The 21,173-nt window shown below is 39.6% G+C and overlaps 2 protein-coding genes across 10 annotated transcripts in view; one reads left to right on the top strand and one right to left on the bottom strand.

Annotated features, from left to right (window-relative positions):
- The window catches only part of LOC100117251 (band 7 protein AGAP004871), a 20,573-nt gene extending 10,579 nt beyond the window's left edge, over positions 1-9,994 (top strand). For all 5 annotated transcript variants that reach the window (XM_031921330.2, XM_016990110.3, XM_008216870.4 and 2 more), the window contains 8 exons: positions 5,071-5,186; positions 5,449-5,521; positions 5,875-5,957; positions 6,067-6,270; positions 6,352-6,407; positions 6,474-6,552; positions 6,640-6,741; positions 7,033-9,994. In XM_031921330.2, the coding sequence (XP_031777190.1) occupies positions 5,071-5,186; positions 5,449-5,521; positions 5,875-5,957; positions 6,067-6,270; positions 6,352-6,407; positions 6,474-6,552; positions 6,640-6,741; positions 7,033-7,131 (812 nt within the window). In that variant the 3' untranslated portion in view covers positions 7,132-9,994. The remainder of the gene's footprint in view (positions 1-5,070; positions 5,187-5,448; positions 5,522-5,874; positions 5,958-6,066; positions 6,271-6,351; positions 6,408-6,473; positions 6,553-6,639; positions 6,742-7,032) is intronic.
- Positions 9,209-21,173, bottom strand: LOC100117213 (cyclin-Q). 5 transcript variants are annotated; one of them, XM_032601675.1, is made up of 7 exons: positions 20,997-21,173; positions 11,751-11,973; positions 10,846-10,979; positions 10,660-10,757; positions 10,363-10,581; positions 10,054-10,284; positions 9,209-9,842 (listed from the first exon to the last, which is right to left on the bottom strand). In XM_032601675.1, exons 2-7 carry the CDS (start codon positions 11,759-11,761, stop codon positions 9,747-9,749), a joined length of 789 nt encoding a protein of 262 aa, XP_032457566.1. In that variant the 5' UTR covers positions 11,762-11,973; positions 20,997-21,173; the 3' UTR covers positions 9,209-9,746. The 5 variants fall into 5 exon arrangements, with proteins under 5 accessions (XP_032457566.1, XP_032457568.1, XP_001601517.1 ...); XM_032601677.1 differs by having other exon boundaries at positions 21,008-21,153; XM_001601467.6 differs by lacking the exon at positions 20,997-21,173 and adding an exon at positions 11,374-11,641 and having other exon boundaries at positions 9,556-9,842; positions 11,751-11,983.

Raw genomic sequence — 21,173 nt, 5'->3', positions numbered from 1 at the left:
AGAGCTTTATTGAATATTAAATTCCGCAAGTAAACGAGCTTCGTCCGTCAAAGTATGACGTAACAAAAGGAAGCTTTGAATTTTTCGTGGCTAATATCCCGCGCGAAAAAGAATGGATCCTAACGATTGACGATAAAAGCCCATCAGGGGACTAGATAGTTCCAACTATTATTACACTCGGTGCGTGTAACGATTGCTTTCGAGTTTATTGGAAATACATTAAATTAAATACGGGAAAGAATACGAGCGTGTATTTTACGTTGAAAAAAGTGCAAAAGTTTCGTAAAATTCGCATAAGAATTTCAAGGTGCACAGGCACGACTTACTTTTTCAAATCGACTCGCGGTGACGTTGGTAAATAGTTGATTTGCGATTGAAAATTTGAGAAAGTCGTTTGCTCCGATAGCAACGTTTCCAATTAGACAACACACTTTCCTGCAAAACGAACTTATTGATTTATCTCGGAGCTGAATGATTCATTTATGGTTTAATAAAATTATATTAATTTACACAACTGACCCATTGACAGCCACGTCGCATCCATGTTATAATTATTATTTTGCGGCTGTACATCGTTAGCGCGAATCATACAGTGTCTTCTAATGAATCCACATATTAGCGCAGATGTGACGTTTAAAAGCTATCAAAATTTAATGCATATATCCCGTATAGTTATCCTTCGCGCGTATGAATTTCTTACGATAATTAGCCCTGAGAACCCGGAGCAAGAATAACGTTATTAATAGACGAGCATGTATAACTAGCGTTCGCGCATTCGGAGCACGTTTAATAATTCCAAATTACGATCGCCTCTCTGTGTTTATTCGACAGTCGGTCCCAGTCTCGTTAACGACATTTCTCTGCTATAGTTCAACGCTGTGTTCATATGCGGTAATTTCCCAAAGCAACCGTTGCTGCCCTCCTGTATATCCTAAGTAGATTCCGTAATCGTTGTTTATACTATACGCCCTACTACTGGCTTATTTGTCTATGATTTCGCGAGGAAAATACGACTCGGCAAAAATGTGTAATTTTATATGATTGAAAATACAGCTGTTTTGAATTCCACGCGAATTTGCTTCAAGTAAAAACGAAAAGCCTCAGCTTCCGAGTGCATATAAGAAAAAAAATGTACGATAGTAGAATCGCAGTCGGTAAAAACGAGAAAATAACATTAATTAAGTGAAGCTGACTAAATTAGCAGCGACAGTAATGAAATTCGACCCGTTATATATTCAGGACAGGAATTCCTATTCCTGATGGACATTATTGATGCCGCATAACCGATACAAGTGAAATTTCTTTATTGATGCAAAATATTTGTTCAAAATAATCACCATTAAATTTCACGATAAAGTTGAGGGTGCGATTTTTGAAAAGATGCAAGGATCTCGAAGCCAATCACGAGAAATCCTAAAAAGAATGTAAATCACATTGAGGGCTACTCCAGACATAAGTATATGTCTATATACGCGCGGATCGTGCATTTGCATATTTGTCCAACTTAATCGAATATCGATTGTTCGATGAGTTCAATACGAAGGTTGCGAATACGGTATTCCAGAGTAGAACGCGGCACTTATTGCTCTCGAGCTTTCTCGTTCATGTACCTTTGCTCCAAAATGTGAAACTTATCATTTCGGTACTATTAATTATTCATCCAAGTCGACCGTAAAATAGCGCACGCCGTATACTTTTTCTATACCTGTATACACGGCCTCTTGTACGACACATTAAATTCTGAACGCGAATCATTAGGCCAACGTCAACGTCATGCTGAACTGTCACTCGAAGCGCGTATACATTCCTCTATTTTTCGGAAATTCAACCCTAATGTGACGTGCGTCGTGTATGCAGCGAGAAACAGGAGCTCTCAGAGAAAATTTCCTGAGAGCACTTTACTTTAATTGTTTCGACTCTCACGCGCTCCATATATCTTTCTACTCTTTCGGGGCATTGACACCGTGTTGTACAGTCGGTGTAATGTACACAATAGTATACAGGACACATGTGGGTTAATTCTTGTTATATGCGTATAGATCGTTAGCTTTTATTATATGTCCATGTATATAGTCATATAGGGTAGGTAGACTAATCGTTCTATTTTATATCGGCCACAAATGATTCCGGTGCTCGGAATCACTTAACGACGGACGTATTATAGAGGCAATTTCGCTCTCTATAAGCGATTTTTGCGCAGTTTATAGAAACTAAACGTTAAAGTATGTCGCGTATGGTATAAAATCTGGAAATCAGGTTTACGATTGATGTGTTATCATCAAAAGTTATTCCTTTCTGATGTGCGAAATATTATATTATCGCAAATGCAAACATAATATGCGCAGTGCGACGCGTGTCTCGCTTTATACGTACGTTAATTGTTAGATAAACAAAAGCACGTCATCGTGTGTACTGAACGTCAACCGCGGCGATGTTGACTCGAGGGTTGTAAATGTAAACCTGTCGATAAATGACATTAACGACACGACAAAGCTGCTCGTTCGTGTTTTACATCTTCGCTGTATCGCGATGCGGAGATTTTCCCTTCTATGCTATACAATAACTTACTATCATCATAATAACCAACAATATATCACTATAATATTATGGTCTCGCATACGAATCAACCTAATCTAATAAAAAAATTCCTAAACGCATTAACGTTCCCCCGGGCAAACTGCTTATACTTGCGCGACCTAATCTTTGCCGCGAAATTACCAAAGTTCTCGCCGTCGTTGTGCTATAACTACAGAATATTGTCTCCGGGCTCGCGCGTCTGAATAGACAACCGACGCTGAACCACTGCGGCAACTCTATCTCTCTTCCATCCGGACGGGATTGTTTGAAATTATTTATAAGTGCCGCAGTCGGAAATTTCGAAAAATCGTTAATTTCAAATCGAATAACTATAACTACTTTGTTTTGATGTTGTATCGCTGTCGGTTCACAAACTGGCTTACACAAAAACAATATTTCATAGACGGCTTATTTGCGAGCAAAAATTAACTAAGCCAGTATTATAATCCATTCAATTTTCCTCTGCCTCAATTTAAAATTCTTTTGATCCCCGCGCAAAGCACAGTCTTTAGCCCAAAAAAGCGCATTTCCGTATAGAGCTCGTTGTAAGCTCTCGGAAAAACGCAGCTAAACAGAACTTTGGGCCTGTTGAAAATCCGGTAAAATAAAGCGCAGTTATAGCGTCGATGCACAACTGGGAAATATCCTCCCAAGAAAAAGCACACAGCTACTCTTTCAAACAGCAATAACCGTCGCCTCGGGCGAGCAAAGCTCCGCCTGAAAATCAACAAACAGAGGACGATAAAATCTCGCGGTATACAGTCGACTCGTTCCTCGAGGCGACAATAGAAGAAAGAAATCCAGTAGTGCATATATATATAGGTGTTGTTGTGTCGTCGCTCCGCCGCTGTTGTCCGCGTCTATATCGATCGGAGCTTCAGCCGGCGTTCATTATTTATGGCGAATAATATACGACGCGTATACAGGTTGACTTTGCGCCTCTCGCAAGATAAATAAGTATATGCGGGTGTACATGTACTTGTTTTGCAGCCACGTGGGCGAACGTGTTTTCGGGGCTGCGATCACTTTTGCGCGTGCGGTCGGGTTGACTGTTTGCATTTTTATAGGATGAGGGTGTTTATTGCTTGTTTATCGCTTTTACTTTTTGCGTACACTGATGAGCGAGAGAATTTGTTGTAAATTTATTTAAATGCTTTTCGCTCATTTATACGATTGTTCATAATTAATGAAATTTATACACCACAAAATATTAATTAAGTTCTACACAATTTAATATCACACAGTATATAGCTGTATCGAATTTCAGCGTATCTAATAACTTTGAATGCGCACAACTGCGCGGAGCATACGTATATATGCTATAAATTACTCTCGGCTTCTCCGCTTCCTGATCTGTTTTAATCAAACTTGGATATCTCAAAGGCGATATTTGTTCGCGTATAATACACAGACCTTTGTTGGGAATTAATATGTAATATGAGTATACATCTGCCCGCAATGCAATCCCGAGTTGAATTAATTCTTAGAGTACGTCGAGTAAGAGATCCTCTCTTCGGATCTGCCGTGTTTTATACGTGGTTCTATGCGCAAAGTGCAAAAAAATAAATAAATAAAAGCTCGGATGAATAAGGAAAGCGCTGTTTCAGCAATAACAATAATATTCATCAGTGCAGGGGTATGGCGTAAGCGGGGAAGCGAAAAGTATATATATACATTATTCGCAACGAAAATCAAAGCACTTACAGCAAATCACTTAACTATTAACGAATAGCCGACTTTATTGTGCCTCGTCAATAATTAACGAACGAATAAATAAACAATCACGCGAAATGGAGAAGAATAAGAAGAAGAGATTCGCGCCGCAGCGTCACACACGACCTCAGGTTTATGGAACAATCCATATAGCGTGTTATCTATAGGCGTTGTTTTCTAATTATGTTAAGGTGAGGCTTATTTTTAGCCGAGAAAACGCCGCAGAAAGTGCTGCTGCTGCATTCGCTATGTCGTTCTCTATTTTTATCTGTCTCGCGTGTATAAACGTGTGGGTCAGCTGCCGCCGCGCTATGTAATAAGCCGTTTACGCGCCATAGCTCGCGGTTATTCAAGAGCAATCGATATAGCCGGGTTTTTTTTCTCTCTCTCTCTCTCTCTCTCTCTCTCGATGCTATTCTCTGGAAGTCGTGATCTGGGAATCGCGCACGCGATTATTGCGTTTGTTAACTCAAGTGGAGTGAACAAGTCGTTTGTGAAAAATGATTCATTCTCTCTACTGCATAATGCGATGTGCAGTATTGTATTGTGGAATAAAAACGAATCGATTTTTTTCTTCTAAAATATAAAGAAAACTTCGATACAAACTCGTGCCTTGCAATATCGATACGAGCTCGACTCGAAGTAGCCGAAAGTATAGGAAAGAGAGGATTTGTCGAAGATGAGAAATACATTTCTCGTATAATACCCCTATAACTTGTTTTCTCGCGTGCAATCTTCCGAGGCACATCTTGTAAATGGAAAAACTTTGTCTGCTTTCAGCCGAGGATGGCAACAGTAAGGACAGCGATGAGGGAACGTGTGGAAAGGTCCTTATCATACTCTCCTGGGCGCTGGTCATCATGACGATGCCGTTCTCCCTCTTCGTGTGCTTTAAGGTAAACAAACTGGCTGTTATATATCAGAGAATTTTTACGACAAAGTTAATTGTTCAGCTAGTAAAAATGTCTGAGTATAATTCGTGGTTAACTGAGTTATTTGGAACATCGATCTGTTACATTAAAGTCATAGTACGCAGTATGAATGTTTTGCAAAATCGACTTTTTCACTCAATTTTCACGTAAATAACATGTATAACTCTTCGAATAATAAATATACGTACTGAATTTCTAACACACGACTTATTATTCATGTGTGCAGGTGGTGCAAGAATACGAAAGGGCAGTTATATTCCGCCTCGGTAGACTTCTCTCCGGTGGTGCTAAGGGACCAGGTAAAAAACAATTACAACAGAGAAAAGTGCGTTTCTTTGAAAAATATGTGAAAAGTCTAGCAAAATTGCGTTTCGAAAAATGTAAACTCAACAAACACCATACACTCTTCGCGAGTGTCTGCTCTTGATGAATTCAAAACTTGGCCTACAAATTCAGCCGTGCATAGTGCTTCTCGAGATAAACTTCACTGCACTTGCGCTTTCGTGCGTGCTTAAGAGCCCTTCACAAACATCTCCGTGCGTTGAAGTTGGATTTGTTAATTTTCAAAATTCACTAAAGCGCTGTAATGTTACAACAACAACAAAAAAATGCAAAGTATAAACATGCACCCATTTTCATGCATTCTTCACAGGGATATTCTTCATCCTGCCTTGCGTCGACAGCTATGCCCGAGTCGACCTGCGCACGCGAACGTACGACGTACCGCCGCAGGAGGTTCGTACATGAAAATTTAAATTTGAAATTCAAAAATTAAACATAATAAACATTTTGGAAATAATATAATTAATAATATTAACGCAAAGCGATTAAATCGGTGTAACAGGTGCTGACAAAGGACAGCGTGACGGTGTCGGTGGACGCAGTGGTCTACTACCGGGTGAACAACGCGACGATCTCGATCGCGAACGTGGAAAACGCCCACCACAGCACCAGGCTCCTGGCCCAGACGACTCTGCGAAACACGATGGGCACGCGACCGCTTCACGAGATCCTCAGCGAGCGCGAGACCATCTCCGGTAATATGCAGGTCAGTCTCATCTGGTTTTACTTGGTGACATTAACAATTGTCAGCGAACAATTTCACGTTTTTCATCGCTGATCCTTTCAGATCTCGCTCGACGAAGCCACCGACTCATGGGGCATCAAGGTAGAACGAGTTGAAATGTGAGTACATCGGATCGATGGAATCTTTGATTTTTTCATTAAAAAATTATTATTCGACTATTACAGCAAAGACGTACGACTGCCAGTCCAGCTGCAGCGAGCCATGGCAGCCGAGGCCGAAGCTGCTCGCGAGGCGCGCGCTAAGGTATAATATAACGTCGAGGATCATATATTTATAGAGAAAATCATGGGTTTGGGGGTGGAACTGTAATAACGTCGCTCTGAATTGCAGGTCATCGCTGCCGAGGGCGAGCAGAAGGCCAGCAGGGCTCTACGAGAGGCCTCCGAAGTCATTGGAGATTCACCCGCTGCCCTTCAGCTCCGATACCTCCAGGTAGCTACATACGTATATTTTTATGAACAGATAATAATATATAGTTTCAATTTTTTACAAGTCCGCCTATTTAATTATATAATATCGACTTATTAAACTTTTTATAATCGGTCATACGGCCTCATCGCCACGCCGGCTGACGGAAGGCGGGTTTTCTTTTTACATTAATATTTATAGTTTATTAATATACGCGCTCATTCAGAGTACACACACGCACGCTCGATAAAACTGCTTGAAAAGTTATTCCTCGTAAATAAAACAGTATTTAACGATGGAAATTATCCTTTTCAGACGCTCAACACAATCTCAGCCGAGAAGAATTCGACGATCGTGTTCCCGCTGCCGATCGACATGCTGACTTACTTCATGAAGGCGAAAGAGGCGGCCTAAGCTTATAACTCTCTAGAACAGGTCGATCCTACTGGCCACCCATACACGAGCACGCGTTTTTTCTTTTCCTCAATCAAAACAAATGACAACTCGAGAACTGCAAGCGACAAACTCTGCCGACTCTAATGATACACGAAATCAAACCCTTTTACGAACTATGTATGCTATTATACATAGTACGTATACAAAAAAAAAATAACAATGAATACAACGATCGGCGATGAACAAAGCAAAAAAGGCCGTCGTACCAAAGTAATAATAATAATAATAATTTACGACAATGAACAAATCCAGTAGGTAAACGCGCAATTCTGAATTATAAGGTATACACTGTAATGTATGTCGATCAATGTATGACGATTGCAGCCGTATACGACAGTATATCGCTATTCGATTGTTTGTCCACTGTATGCTCCTCGTATGTACCCGACGTTGAAAAAGAAAGGAAAGATATAATAACGAGCGAGCGTCAGAGAGAATTTGCAGGTTGCGACTGCAATTTACATTATACTATTCCGTTGTATTATTGATGTTGCAAAAGATATACAAGAGAGCAAATTCTGGCTGACGACGATTTTAACAAATCTATATAATAATATTCTCCCGACTATACTAGTGTGTAAGATTTGCACGGAGTCCATTGTTACAATGAAAAATGCGTTAAATATATTGATGAGAGACTCTATTCTACACTTTCTGTTTGAGACAATCGAGATTGTGGAAGTGCAGTCTGGCGCACAGACGAATGATTTGTTGTTTTATTTTTCAGGCGAAACTGAAGCATTGTATTATCATTGAGGATAATCTTTACGCGTTTTTTACATTTATTGTAGGATGAGACTTTATTATCCCTTCTATATGTTATAGTTCTTTTGTTTTTATTTAGAATTATTGTTGCAAATTTGCTCATTTCTTGCTTTCGTTAGATACGTATATGAATCTCGTTCTAGAGGGTGTACCTTGATTCTTTCTTTTCTACAAATTATTATATATACGATGTAAGAAGGACGATTATTTTGATAGCCTGATATAAATATTGTTGAGAAAAAAAATACTTTACATAATTGCTTGAAACATTGCAGTGCGATTGTTATTTATGTGAGTTCAAAATGTATATAATAACTTGTAAAAATTAACAAAGTCGATTCTACGAAGATACTATATATATTATTCAGTCGGTAAAAATCGTACCAACTTCGGATCATCAAAAAAAAGTTTTAAGTAAATAGCGTATAATTAGTCGGTAATTATCGCGATAATGGTTAAACTTTGACCAATTATGGATTTAACAATAATTTTTATACAAAGAGTCAAAAGCGTTTAATGAGCTGAGAGAAATGCCTCTGAAAGACATTAAAACGAACATTATTTTTAATTACTCGAGAAATTATAACGAGCGAGCAAACTAATTTTGTGATATTTTCCTAATTGGTTACAATTAACTGACGTGGCAACGGAAATTAGCACGAAAATTGCACAATATACAGATCGATGTGTGAATATTTTTCATCAACGTACCACGATTATTCATATTATACGATTGCAATAAAAAAAAAATAATGCACCATAATTTACAAGTTGACGAAATTCATATTGATTCAAATATTTCAAACGTTTTTCAATCAAATATACACTTTTAATTCAAGATATTATAGTTTTAAGGACTTTAAAGAAAGTATTTTTCAAACGACGTTTTTTGTACGATTGCCTACGATGAATTTTTCTGTCGAACAATTTTATACGACGTTCTCAGATCTTTGTAGATTCATAGAATTATTGGGACCCAGTCATCAAAATACTGAAGGTGCTTTCATAGGCAAAATTATTGTGCAAATAGTTTGAACTTAGATTATAAGTACGTATTATTGTTCTTAGATAATGTTTAATCTTAAGTTTTCGTGCAAAGATGTAAGTTTACGCAAATCAAACAGAGCGAAGAATTTGTATCAGCCACTCTTACAGCAGAATCGGCGAAAAACTCTTTTGAAAAAAAAACGTTTGTTCTGAGTAACCACCTCTTATTGCTCAGCGTTAATTACCATGTGGATTTTTGTAAATATAATTTTTGTCACCAACGTTTTTTTCTTGTGCAAATCCTTTTACTGAGAAAATACATACAAATATATATACAACATACGACTGAATTTGCTTGATGATTTTCAAGATGGTTTTTCTGCCAAAAAAAGATTTAGATTTGATATTATGACACCTAACGAATATGTAACCAAAAATTGAAATATTACTACACTAGATTTGTGATTCTAAGACTATTCCATATATTTTTGAACTTAATTTTAAACTACGTTTTACCCTAAAGTACTGAAGCATCGACCAATACAAACGAGACTGCGCTGAGCAAATTCTCAAAGTAAAACGTGACAATGATAGGAAAAGTTATGCGTTCAATAGAGAATTAACTCGAAATTTAGTCGATTGAATAATTTTTTTACTAATTCTATATTTACACGTACATATAAAAAATGAAAAATGTGAGGGTGTTCAAATCACAAATAAAGTCTTGGAATTGACAATTGGGCTCAAACAATCATCAAAAATCAAACAAAATATTTTAAAAGTTTCGGTATGAAGAGACACAAATTTATAAACTAACGTAATCAACGATCTCTCGTCTCAGGCTCTTCTTCATACGCAGACATGACTTTTTCCATTATTTCCCACAGCTTATCTCTGGTCAAATCTCTACAGAAAACCTGTAAAAAAATGTTATCCGAGTAAAAAAGCTATTCATGAATGTTAAACTGCATATCATATAAAATCCATGTTGTCTTGAAAAATTTTAAAATGTGATTCACTCAATGGAATAGCAAAACTCTATTACAATAAAGTATATCAATAAAGAATATGTAAAGATGTTACTTTCAATTTTCATCGAAAACAAGTCTACAATTGTTGTTTACTCACGTTGAACCATGGTTGTTGGTCACACTCATCCATCAAAGGCACTACTACTCCATAAATTTGAAAAGATAAATTAATGCAAGCTATGGCAACTAAATTTGGCGGATAGTCGAGAACTGCTGGAATATGATGAAAATCTTGCAGTAGTGCGTAGCTGGCTCTTGTCACGGGATACTTTTGCCACTCTTCTTCACCAAACCACGCTTGCAGGGATCGCAAGTAATGCAGCAGGTACTGCAGAAAGCATAATTTTTTAATTATTATTATAATATAATTAAGATTTTAGCCGTGCATAACGGAAACAATAATTACCTTATGAGGGTGTTCTGGTACAACTTGGAACTTTAGCATTCGCATTATTAATAATTCCGCCTGTACAATGGCGTCGCGCATAGCCCAGTATTGATCACCTAACTCTAGGGGTGCTGAGCCTCTGTGCAATGTACTGTAAGATACATTCATAATATCTCTGATCTTCATATTATTGTCTTTTACTTTTCCTGCTAGATATAAACATGTTGCTCCAATTAACTGTAAAAGAAAATATTACGTCTATTAAAAATCTCTTTTATTTTTCATTCATCTAATTCAATAATATGCAATGCTTACGTATGGGTCATAGCCTTGTGGAGTTGATTCCCTCATGAACCTGTGATACAAAGTTGCTGCTGTAGATATTGTCAGTGGGTGGGCTTCTAATTTGTTACCTTCAAGTATTATAAGATTGTAAAATAATTGTTTTATTCACTGATTTGTTTTAATTGATGTTTAAAAATAAGAAAATTAAATACTCACCGCATTCAAATATGAAACGAGCTACTGTAAAACTGTCAGTTCCTTTGCTATAGTCAATAGTAATACTTTTTTGTAAAGTAAGCCTTTTTTCTCTCTGCATAGCGAGAACGTCAATGACGCCCTTCATTTTCGAGCTGAAAAGAACACAATTACTTGAGTACTATACAAAAAAAAATAACGCACCTAACATTCAAACACAATGACATAACCGTTTGCTAATGAAAAGCTTAAAATGAATGAGGGAAGCATAACATTTGTTACATTTTCTGCGATTAAGCAATTATTGTGAATAAAAAAAGTGATTCACGGATCCAAAAACGCGAAATCCAAAGGAGTACTTGGTAGGTGAACATTCAGGTTTCGTAATTCGCAAGAGTAGAATAGTTGTGACAAAGGAACTCCTTGCAATACATTAAAATCCTATAAGGTATAGAATAATGTGCGGCATACAGGTGGACCACATAACCACGAGCTTGGCTGGTGAATTATAATTGTGAATTATTAGAAACACAGCGAAGACTCGCTTACCTCAGGATTTCGCCTGTACTTGGCTCCAAGTGAATCATGTTTTGCGACACTTCTAATACAAAACACGCATACCAAAAATGCTCATACTTATTTATAACCACGCCAAGGTAGCAGAGAGAGAGAAGAAGTTTTGTTATTTGATTTTCAATTGTTTGCAAACAACAGGATGAATTTTTGTTCAGACTAGTGTATACTTATATAGCTACTTGGCTTTTTTTGTAGGAGAAAAAGTGTGGTATATTATCAGGGAAATCAAACTATTGAACAGCTTCTCGTCCAACGCAGGTTATATATATGTGTAACAGATACAGTAAATCATTTTATGGCAAATAAAAAATCCTCAATAGAGAGATGCTAGAATTGTTTAAAAACCGTACCTTTTCATCATCGTGAGATTAACGCTGTGAGAGAAAAACGACCACTGACGAGGGTAGATAAGGGAAAAGCCGCTTCGACCGCTGTTTAGACATCCACAACAGAGGCGAAACTTTGTCGACTACGGGAAATTCGACTCCGAAGCCACGCTGCGCATCACTGTCCCGATAGTCGCTAGATACGGCGACGGCGATGTAAAAGTGAGGTTATGTTCGACGAGTCGGGCTGAAAAACAATAATATGCAAGATGAAGGCGCATCGGGCTATAATCTGATTGGATACTGGGGACCTTTAAGAGTGCTCCACACTTATGCTAGAAGTTCGAATTTTTAGCAGCGCCCACACGTTACGTCTGAATAACCATTAATAATTTAAACAAACTTAAAGGTTGAAAAGTGGGTATTAGTGAGTTTCAGCAAGTGTAGTGTGTATCAAGGAATATTACAAAATTAAGTTTATTAGGTAAAAGTTTAAATTCACATTTTATTCCGTCGGACAAATTTTAAGAAGCAGTGGTCATTTTGCTAACTACAATTTGACTTTTTCCGACGAAATAAGCCGTTATTATTTAATTTTAATTGCTTAATTTTTTTTTCAAACATTCCTTAATACTTATTGCACGTGCTGAAACTCGATTTATGATGATAAAGTTAGTCAATTAATTATAATAAACAAAAAACGTTTTCTTCGCTAGGTGGCGGGTCACTCAAGGTGTGGAGCACTCTTAACGCGTTTCCAAGAATCTAAATTTGGACTAAGGTTTGTTTACAGATTTCGGCGGGAAATTCAACTGCCGCAACAATTCTGTAAGAAAATTTCGCGAAAGCTTGCCGACTTTCTGTAAAATAACTAATCCGGAGCATCATTAGAAATTGATCTCGGCCTGATAAGTGTATCATCTAAAAGAAAAATTCAAAGTTGGTGTTTATGTGGAAACAGAAATTTATTCATATTAAAACATAAGGTCAACAAAAAGTCCAATCCTATTCAATTTAGCTGTATTCTCTAAAACTTATCATTTTTTTACAAATTCTCGATTCGTTGTAACCTCAGTTCAAATATAGAATTATGTAACAAATAAGCATAAAATCTAAGAAAGTCTACTCCAACGATTTAACCAGATCAGGATAGCTTATCGCCACTTATTGCGAAACAACAAGTACAAATTCAATCGAAGCAATAGTGTTTCGCTCTCGAGGTACATACATAGCGTGTGCGCGTTAGAAGAAAAAGGAACAAAACTCGGAGCCGAGAAACACATAGCATTCGACTCGGCGTTTCTTTTTTTTTTTTTTTTACGACGAGCGAGCCAGTGTTCATTCACCGGCACAGTCACCCCATTTATATATTCCGTTCACAGGCTCTTGATCGTAGTCGTAGTACTACGACTCCGAACGCCATGGACTAATCAAAATGCCTCGCTTGATCTTCCACAGCCCTACCTACTTTTTCACTACTCCCCATACAGTCAGCCGGCATTGAAGATCTAAATCACGTTTCTATCCCGAACGCGCCAGCGAAAACAATTGTCTCGTTCAGGATCACTCGCTAGCCGTCGGGATTGAGGAGAAGAATAAATTTTAAAAGTTATTGAAGTTTTCCTTTTAATACGAGTGAACGTATGAGAGAAGTGGTCGAGGCTATAGGCGGCGTACAGCTGTTTTTAAAACACAATGTAGAGATTAGACGGCGGTTAACGAGGATAATGAAATGGATGCGGGTTTGATAAAATGCCGAGCGAGGGGATTTCTTGCGTCTGCAGGGCACAAAAGGCCGGAACTCGCCCGGTTCTGCTGGTTGATCGGTTTTTCAAAAATACGATATGGTTTTTTATTCATAATTAATTATTTAATTAATCAAAAGGAAAAGTTTTAACAAATATATGTTATGTCCACGTTAAACAATCTACAAAAATGATGACTTGGCAACATCCCGTGGAATAACTTGTCGCAAAAGTGTACAGCTATGACGTTTCGTCATCTAATTAAAAATGCGAATTCGACGCTCAACTTGACCTTGGTTTCAACACCAGCTCGCTTTTGCAGGCTTCTGCAGGCTTGGTTTATCGCGTATAAGGAAGTGCGAAACTCTCGGCGTCAGCGCGAGGAGAGAAAGGTGACAAAATTCAGCGCTTTTTATAAGCATCTTCTCTTTTAATGTCTCGATTAATGCGACTTGGAATATTTTAAAACTGCTCATTTCCATAAAATCCAGCTGAGGCATATATTTGTATAACATTACTTAGCGAGTCTCGATCTATAAATTTCCTTTGATTCGCGCTCGCAGTTATATAGCCGTATACATAGGCATTTTTGATAAAGATTTATTGCTCAATTTTTTTTTTTTTTTCGAACATATTTAGTAGACAGCGAGTTGCGAAGTGGTAGGATTGAATTAAAAAAAAAAGAATTAGAGGAGAAAAGTTGAACGCGCGCGATATTCAAGAATAAGTGTAATGATAAGGACAGTATAGAGTCCGGTTTGAAATTGGGCAAAGTGCTATAAGCTTGCGAAAGTTTATATACCCGTATGCGCGTGCGTAATTTCTCTCAGAAGTAGTTCACGAACGTTATACGTTATGTAGACGACAAAATCCAAAAGTGAACGTATACCGCAAACTTTTTCCCAAAAATGCAAACATAAAATCAGTATAAATGTATATCTCACACAGGCTGCACAAACTGATAAAAATCGTTCGCCGACTAATAAACCCGAGGCGCGAAAAAAATTTATAGGGGACCATATATAATTAATGGCTGCGCGAAGAGATCGTAATATTATGCTAATTTTTCGCTACCGTTCACGCGCTCGCATTATCGCACGTCCATATGTACAGCTGAGCCTGACCTTCAAAAAATTAGCGACTCTTCCTACATATAGGCTTCTTCTCGCGGTTAAAGTCCAGACCGAGTATATAATATAAGCATATACAGGAAGGAGGTCAATTTCTCACACACATACGCACATATTACGTACAGAACGAGATTTTATCGCGCGCTTCGAGCCTCTCGCGAGAGTATATATATATAGGCGTAGTTTTCCTTTTGCATATATATTTTTAAGCGAAAGAAACCGGTATATAGGTGCACAGCCCGCGAGTTTTATAATGCCGAGACGGGAGTTTTTCTCCAGCTCTGGTTATGTATTTTTCGAGCTTTTTTATAGAATCAAAGACACTGCGGGGAAAACCGGGACTATAAGGCGAGCGATCGAGGAATTCCTGTGAGTATGTATATATATAGCTATAAGCAGTAGCGCATAATGGCTTTTTTATCCTCCGTCGTGTATCGTAATGGTCCTAGAAAACTTCTAACGCGCTCTGCGCGTCCTCCTTAGAACCAGTTTCGTGCATAGCCAGAGAGATTATTTGGAGAAAATTTCAAATTTAAACTTTCTAAAATTTTCAGGCATTTGTAACAAGCTCGAGAGATGTGTGTGTGTGTCACTCGCTCGGCGTATAATCGACGAATACATTATACATATATATATCTACTTATCCCTCGTCGCCGGGACGCTTCGTTCATTCTCGTAAAATGACAAATTCGTCGACCGAACTAACAGCCTCGTATAGTAATTTACAGTATCGATGTATCAATAAATAAGAATTGTACAGTTAAGTATATGTATACACTCGAGGCTCGCAGAAATGTTGAGAACTGGAGGTACAACAAACTGGTCCCAAGCAGCGAGAGAGAGAGAGAGAGAGCTCGATAATGTCATTCGCTCGCGAGTATATACATGTACGCGTATGCACATTAAAAAAAAGAAGAAGAAGAAGAAGAAGAAGAAAAAACCTCGTTTCACCAGTCGTCAAACGCGAAATCTCGGTTGCTTGCGCAACGGCCCCCTTTTAATTGAGCTTTTTAAATTAAAAAAAAGAAAATATCGAAGAGGCCGCGCTTATAAGTATACGTGGAGATTTATCGAAGTATTGACTTATTGACTCTCTGGAAAGGCGGCGGTTCTCTCCTCTCTATGTTTGTCCTTCCGTGAGAGAGATACGCGCAGCGAAGAGCGAGAGGAGTGATGCAGTGATTTTTCACGGCCGTGAGCTGTATATAGCTATGGTGTACGGGAAAAACCTGAAAAAAAAAACCGGCGGCTATATAACGCCAGTAATGGGGCTGGATGAGGAGGCTGAAAAAGGCTTTGCTATTGTGTTCCGGAGGTCCCTTCACCTGTTATACCTATACTATTATAACTCGGTCCGTAGGAGAGCCGAGAGAGGAGGGGGAGAGAAAAGTCGGAGGTCCTAGGGTACAAGATTCACCTGTGACTTTTTCATCAGGTGCTATTGAGGCACTTTTTTCTACGCGGTGCGGTCTTGCGCGTGATTGGCTTTTTATATATAGACAGATAGACGAGCTGCGTTGCGTAAAATAAAATCGATTTTGTTGGTAAGTATCCGATGTGCAATATAATCGTTTTCTCTTTAGAACACCGCATACAGTACAAAAGCAGAGCGATAACTTTGTAAAAGCTCTCCCTTTAAACGTTATGTTAATGGATATCCTTTGGAAAGTCAAGAGCGTGTATAATTAGAGGCCATCGCAGTTCCATTAGGCTAAATTTTCGGCGACGATATATACTGCCTCCCCTGATGATGCGCTGCTGCACACAAATGCAAAGCAAACGAGATATACAATATGCGCCACTCTCTCTCTGTCTCTCTCTCTTTCTCTCTCTCTCGTGCGTGAAAGTTACGGTACCGCACGATTTTATCGCCTCTTCATTCTCCCCTCGTCCGAAGATATCCGCAGCCATTGAAACATAAGCGACGGCCGCGAAATTTCAAAGTAAAATCATCCCCGTTTTCCCTCTCGACATTCTCGAAAGAGAGGATCCTCCGTTCTGCAATTAGCATATCTCAATTCTGTCTCCGGACTATTCAATATACCTAAGCATTGCATTATCGAGGGTCAACAAAAGTACAGCCTATTATACAGCTCGGCCGATATGAATAATGCTAATCTCGCTGCAGTTTGTCCCACGAAGCTCATCCTCGCATCTCTCCTCTCTTATTATATATATATATATATATATATATATATATATATATATATATATATATATTATATCTTATCGAGAAAGAGAGAGTATGAGTAGCCGCGTAAGAAGCTTTCGTTTCTCAGCGTCGAAGGATATCGCGTCATATCCTGACGACGACAAGATTTCCGAGCAGCGCGAGCAAACACCGAAAATTTTTCCACGCACGTCCAAAGGTATGTCTGTACATAATGAATCCTTGCGCGCAGTGAGAGAACACGTCGTCGCGAGAGGGGAAGAAAAAAGCGCTATCTTATCTTTACCGACGATTCTTCTTCTTTACTTCGTGTCTGTGTGTGTGTATACAGTGGAACCGACGCGTCACGCATGTGACTCCACGCGCGGAAGGTAGGTCAACGATCTAAAAATGGTCAGAGAACGACGAGGGGCCCCCCATCGCAGAGAGTCAGAGACGCATGTATATATGCGCGGGTACTCCCGTCGAGCGAGTTATCCTGTGTTGTAAGACGCGCTCGGGGGGTATAAGAGAGACGACGAAAGTCAAGTTTTCTTCGACACTGCGGCCGACTCCCACGTTCGGCCCCGCTGGTATGTAGTACGAGTTTTACTAGGATGATGCGTGCCGCTAGCTTCTATGCTATATAGGGCTTGGAATATAATGTGGTATTCCTATTGTGACTCCGAGGCTTGAGCTGAGTGCGCAAGGCGCTGCGGAGACAAATTATACCAGAGGACGATCGTGTAGATGTAGTGGAAATCGAGATTATACGAGAGAGAGAGGGAGACTCGTCGCTTTTGTTTTTCTATGATTTACGTCGAAAGTTAGATACAGGACGTATTGTTTTTTAAGCTGCAATTATGAGAGAGCGTTTCGAAATAAAAATCTTCCGAGAATACGCGAAACCCGCTCGAGCGAGTGTGCATAGCGTTCTTTTTATAAAATTCGCCGTGGAAGCATCGCGGAATTTAAATTTTAAAAGCCGCAGCATATCTTGTAGCTTTTAAGAGAAGCGTTATATACTGGGATTCCTCGCGCAAACTGTCTCGAGTGTATATTCGAATCTCCAATCGAATATAAGCGTGTTCCACTACAGGGCGAACAGTTTTTGACACATTTTAAATTTCACCAAAATTATCCAACACATATCAGCTCAGCTGACGAATTCTTTTGAAATAGAAACGAGCTGTCGACTCGAAGCTATGTTGCAAAAAAAAACCAGTCCCCGTTGATTTAGAGGTGAACGTCAAATTCGATCGATCATCAAATTCGCTAAGTAGCAGCTCTCGCGCTTTTTTTCTTTTGCCTAAACGCGCGCATACATTAGCGTCACCGCTATATAAGTAGCTCCGCGATCGCACAGCCAATAATACACGTGTTACACGCACAGTGAGATTTCATCTCATCTCTAAACCTGCTTTTTTTTACTTCCCTCGAATAATCCCGGTATATTATCAGTCGCGGCTAAAAAGCAAACAAACACGTATACCGATAACGCGCCACTACGTCGCATATCTTCCGGTGTCATGGTATGGCCGTTTTGTTTATATACAGGTAGATTACAATACGCGAGGACTCGTAGTATCAGTAGCTTCGCGTTACATATCCGCAATGAAAAAAAAATAAACGCGAAATGAGCTTATACATTCGTACACAGCCGATATAGCGCACAGTCACGCCTGTGTGTGTGTGTGTGTCCCGCGCACAATCTCTCTGACCGCGAGAGCCTCTAAAAATACGCTTTACTACGATCATATGGCCGGCCTTACTACGCGCGTACGCACGACGATCGCCGCGTAGTAATACGCGCGCACACGAGGCGCTTCCCGCAGATGTCCGAGAGTAAATACACACACACACACACACACACACACACACACACACACACATATATATATATATATATATATATATATATATATATATAGCGTATGTAGAGTAGGAAAGTTTTTTCACTCATACTCTACACTCCTTCCGACGTTACGCGCGCACATGTGAATATTGGCTCGCGAGAATCGTCTCAAGGAGGCCCTCGTGAGAGACGCGTCTCCGAAGTTGTATCGCAGGAATATATACTTACGCGCGCTCTCGGTACGTCGTCGCGGCCAGACGTAAAAAGTCCTCTTTACGGCCTTGAATGAAATCGCGACGCCGAGATTGCCGTGATAATATGCATACAGTCGCGTATTCCAGTTTTCAAGCGCGAGACACTGACCGATGCTTGCAATAAAGTATACACGACGTTGGGATTTTCAGTCACTAACAACAATAATAATAATGATACAGCGTACAGCGTTCGCAGAATAACGCGTATGCGTGTAAGTACAATAAAAAAGCTGTAAGACGCATCTCTCTCTCTCTCTCTCTCTTTCTCTCGAGTCGGGAGGGAATTAGCGGAGAGTCGAGATTTCGGCCCAAGCGCGTCCGGTTTCGCGTTTCGAAAGCTCTCTCTCTCTCTCTCTCTTATTCATTCGCGCCGGGAGTCACGCGGGCGCGATAAATTTTTCGGATGAGTTTATGTGAAGCGCGAGAGGCGTTTTCTTGTCGCCGAGGATAATTAAAAGTGTCGTATAGGAGGGAGTTATTAGAGGTGGTTAATGGAATTTTAGGAACTCTTTACGAGGGTTATTGCTATGGTTTTTTAATTCTGATCCCGGTCTTATATACCAGTTTTGATTTATTTTATATTGGATATAAGTGTTGAGCTGTTATTTTATTGTTCGCTGAATATGGCGCGTTCGAATTCAAAACAATTCTGTTTTCAACTAAAAGTACACGCGTTGAATCTAAAATCGTTCACTTTTCAAGAATTATTCGCGCCGAGTAAAGAACAAAACGTCGATGATAAAAAAAACGACCCAAAAAAAAAAAAATAATACCCTTAACCGCACAATCCCGTGCAATCAGCGCGCTACTCCCACGGCTGAGCCACTACTCGCTTTTTTTATCGCTCCATAAAAAGTAACGCTTCCTCCACTCTCTCTCTCTCTCTCTCTCGTGCGCGCGAGCTCGGCTGATAATCGCAAATCACGTCCAGAAAATAAACAACTCCAGTTGCATCCGTGTTCTTACTCGGCCGCGAGCTTGTTCACGCTCGAATGCAGCTCTCTCGCTCCGATCCGCGCGCCGGCTACCTGTAACGTACGGATTCAAAAAGCCCGATATAGATATATATACTCGGCCACCGATGCAGCGCGATGTGTGTAAGCCTTTTGATTTAACGCTGCACGTATGTGTATAATGCGACAGCGCATCGCGCCTACGTATATATGTATATATACATACATGGAGATAGCGCGAGAGTGTGTAACGGGCGGACACACAGCTAAGCTATTCAAGAATTCGAGGCATTTATATACGAGAGGAAATATATCTGACGCATGCATACGTATGCTAGAATGTTTAAATGGCCAAGCGCACTGCGCGAGAGAGACGCGGCGGGGGCTTATCTGCGAGCGGAGATGGGTCTTATCCTGTCTGTATACCTATATATGTATATAAGCTACCGTATTATAGTGTTAAAAACCAGCCTCTCGCGTACTCGTGAGAGTTGTAAGCATGTATTATATAGTGTGCAGTGTGTAGTGGGAGATCGAAGGCTGCGTCTGCAATCGGGGGAGTATACGCACGTGCGTATAGTGCATTTACGAGAGCTTTGTTCGCGGGGGGACTGATATTCGGGGGGTATTGATTTTCCGAGAGGGGAACGAGGGGTAGGAGTTTTGATGAATTTAAATGCCACATATGGGACGTGTGCACGCGTTGGGCGAGGGGAGAATGTTTTTTTTTTCTAAGAACCGCGTTTTGTACTGACAATTTGTTGTTATGAAGATATTGTTGAATTGGAAAACGTCAGTGTTTTATGGATGCATAATGTTCGATGAGCATAATTGTATTGGCCGGTATGAGTTATGCAGTAATGGTTTTTAATTGTGTATTGGGTGATAGTTGTAGTATTTAGCGATTCATAAAACAACTTGTTTAAAATTTTTACAACTAAGATATTGTGTTTTAATGTAAACTCTCAAATCGAAACGTTGAGGTTAATTTTTCACACAAGCCTTTTCCACCTCCCGATAAATGAAACAACATAGCCATCGTCGCGCAAAATCCTTAACAAAAAAGCCATCTCTCAACCTCCTACACACATCCTACAGCGAACTCGAGATCTCGACTCCATCGCAAAACCCATAAAGACACGCGAGCGCAAAGTGCGTTAATCAGTGTTAAATAGAAAACTCACATATATCTGACCTCTCTCTTCGCATCGGCGCATACAACACATGCAGCAGTCGAGTCAGAGCTGGTCAGAGTCGTAAATTAAAAACCTCCTCTTGTGTATAATGTATATATAGGGAGAAGCAGCAACGCCGTCGTCGAAGTAGGGGAAAACAGCGTTCGATCCGAGAGAGTCGCCTAA

The sequence above is a fragment of the Nasonia vitripennis genome, chromosome 1, assembly GCF_009193385.2.
Source record: "Nasonia vitripennis strain AsymCx chromosome 1, Nvit_psr_1.1, whole genome shotgun sequence".
NCBI lineage: Eukaryota > Metazoa > Arthropoda > Insecta > Hymenoptera > Pteromalidae > Nasonia > Nasonia vitripennis.
Note: the sequence above shows the minus strand (reverse complement) of the source record. Positions and strands in the feature narration are given on the sequence as shown.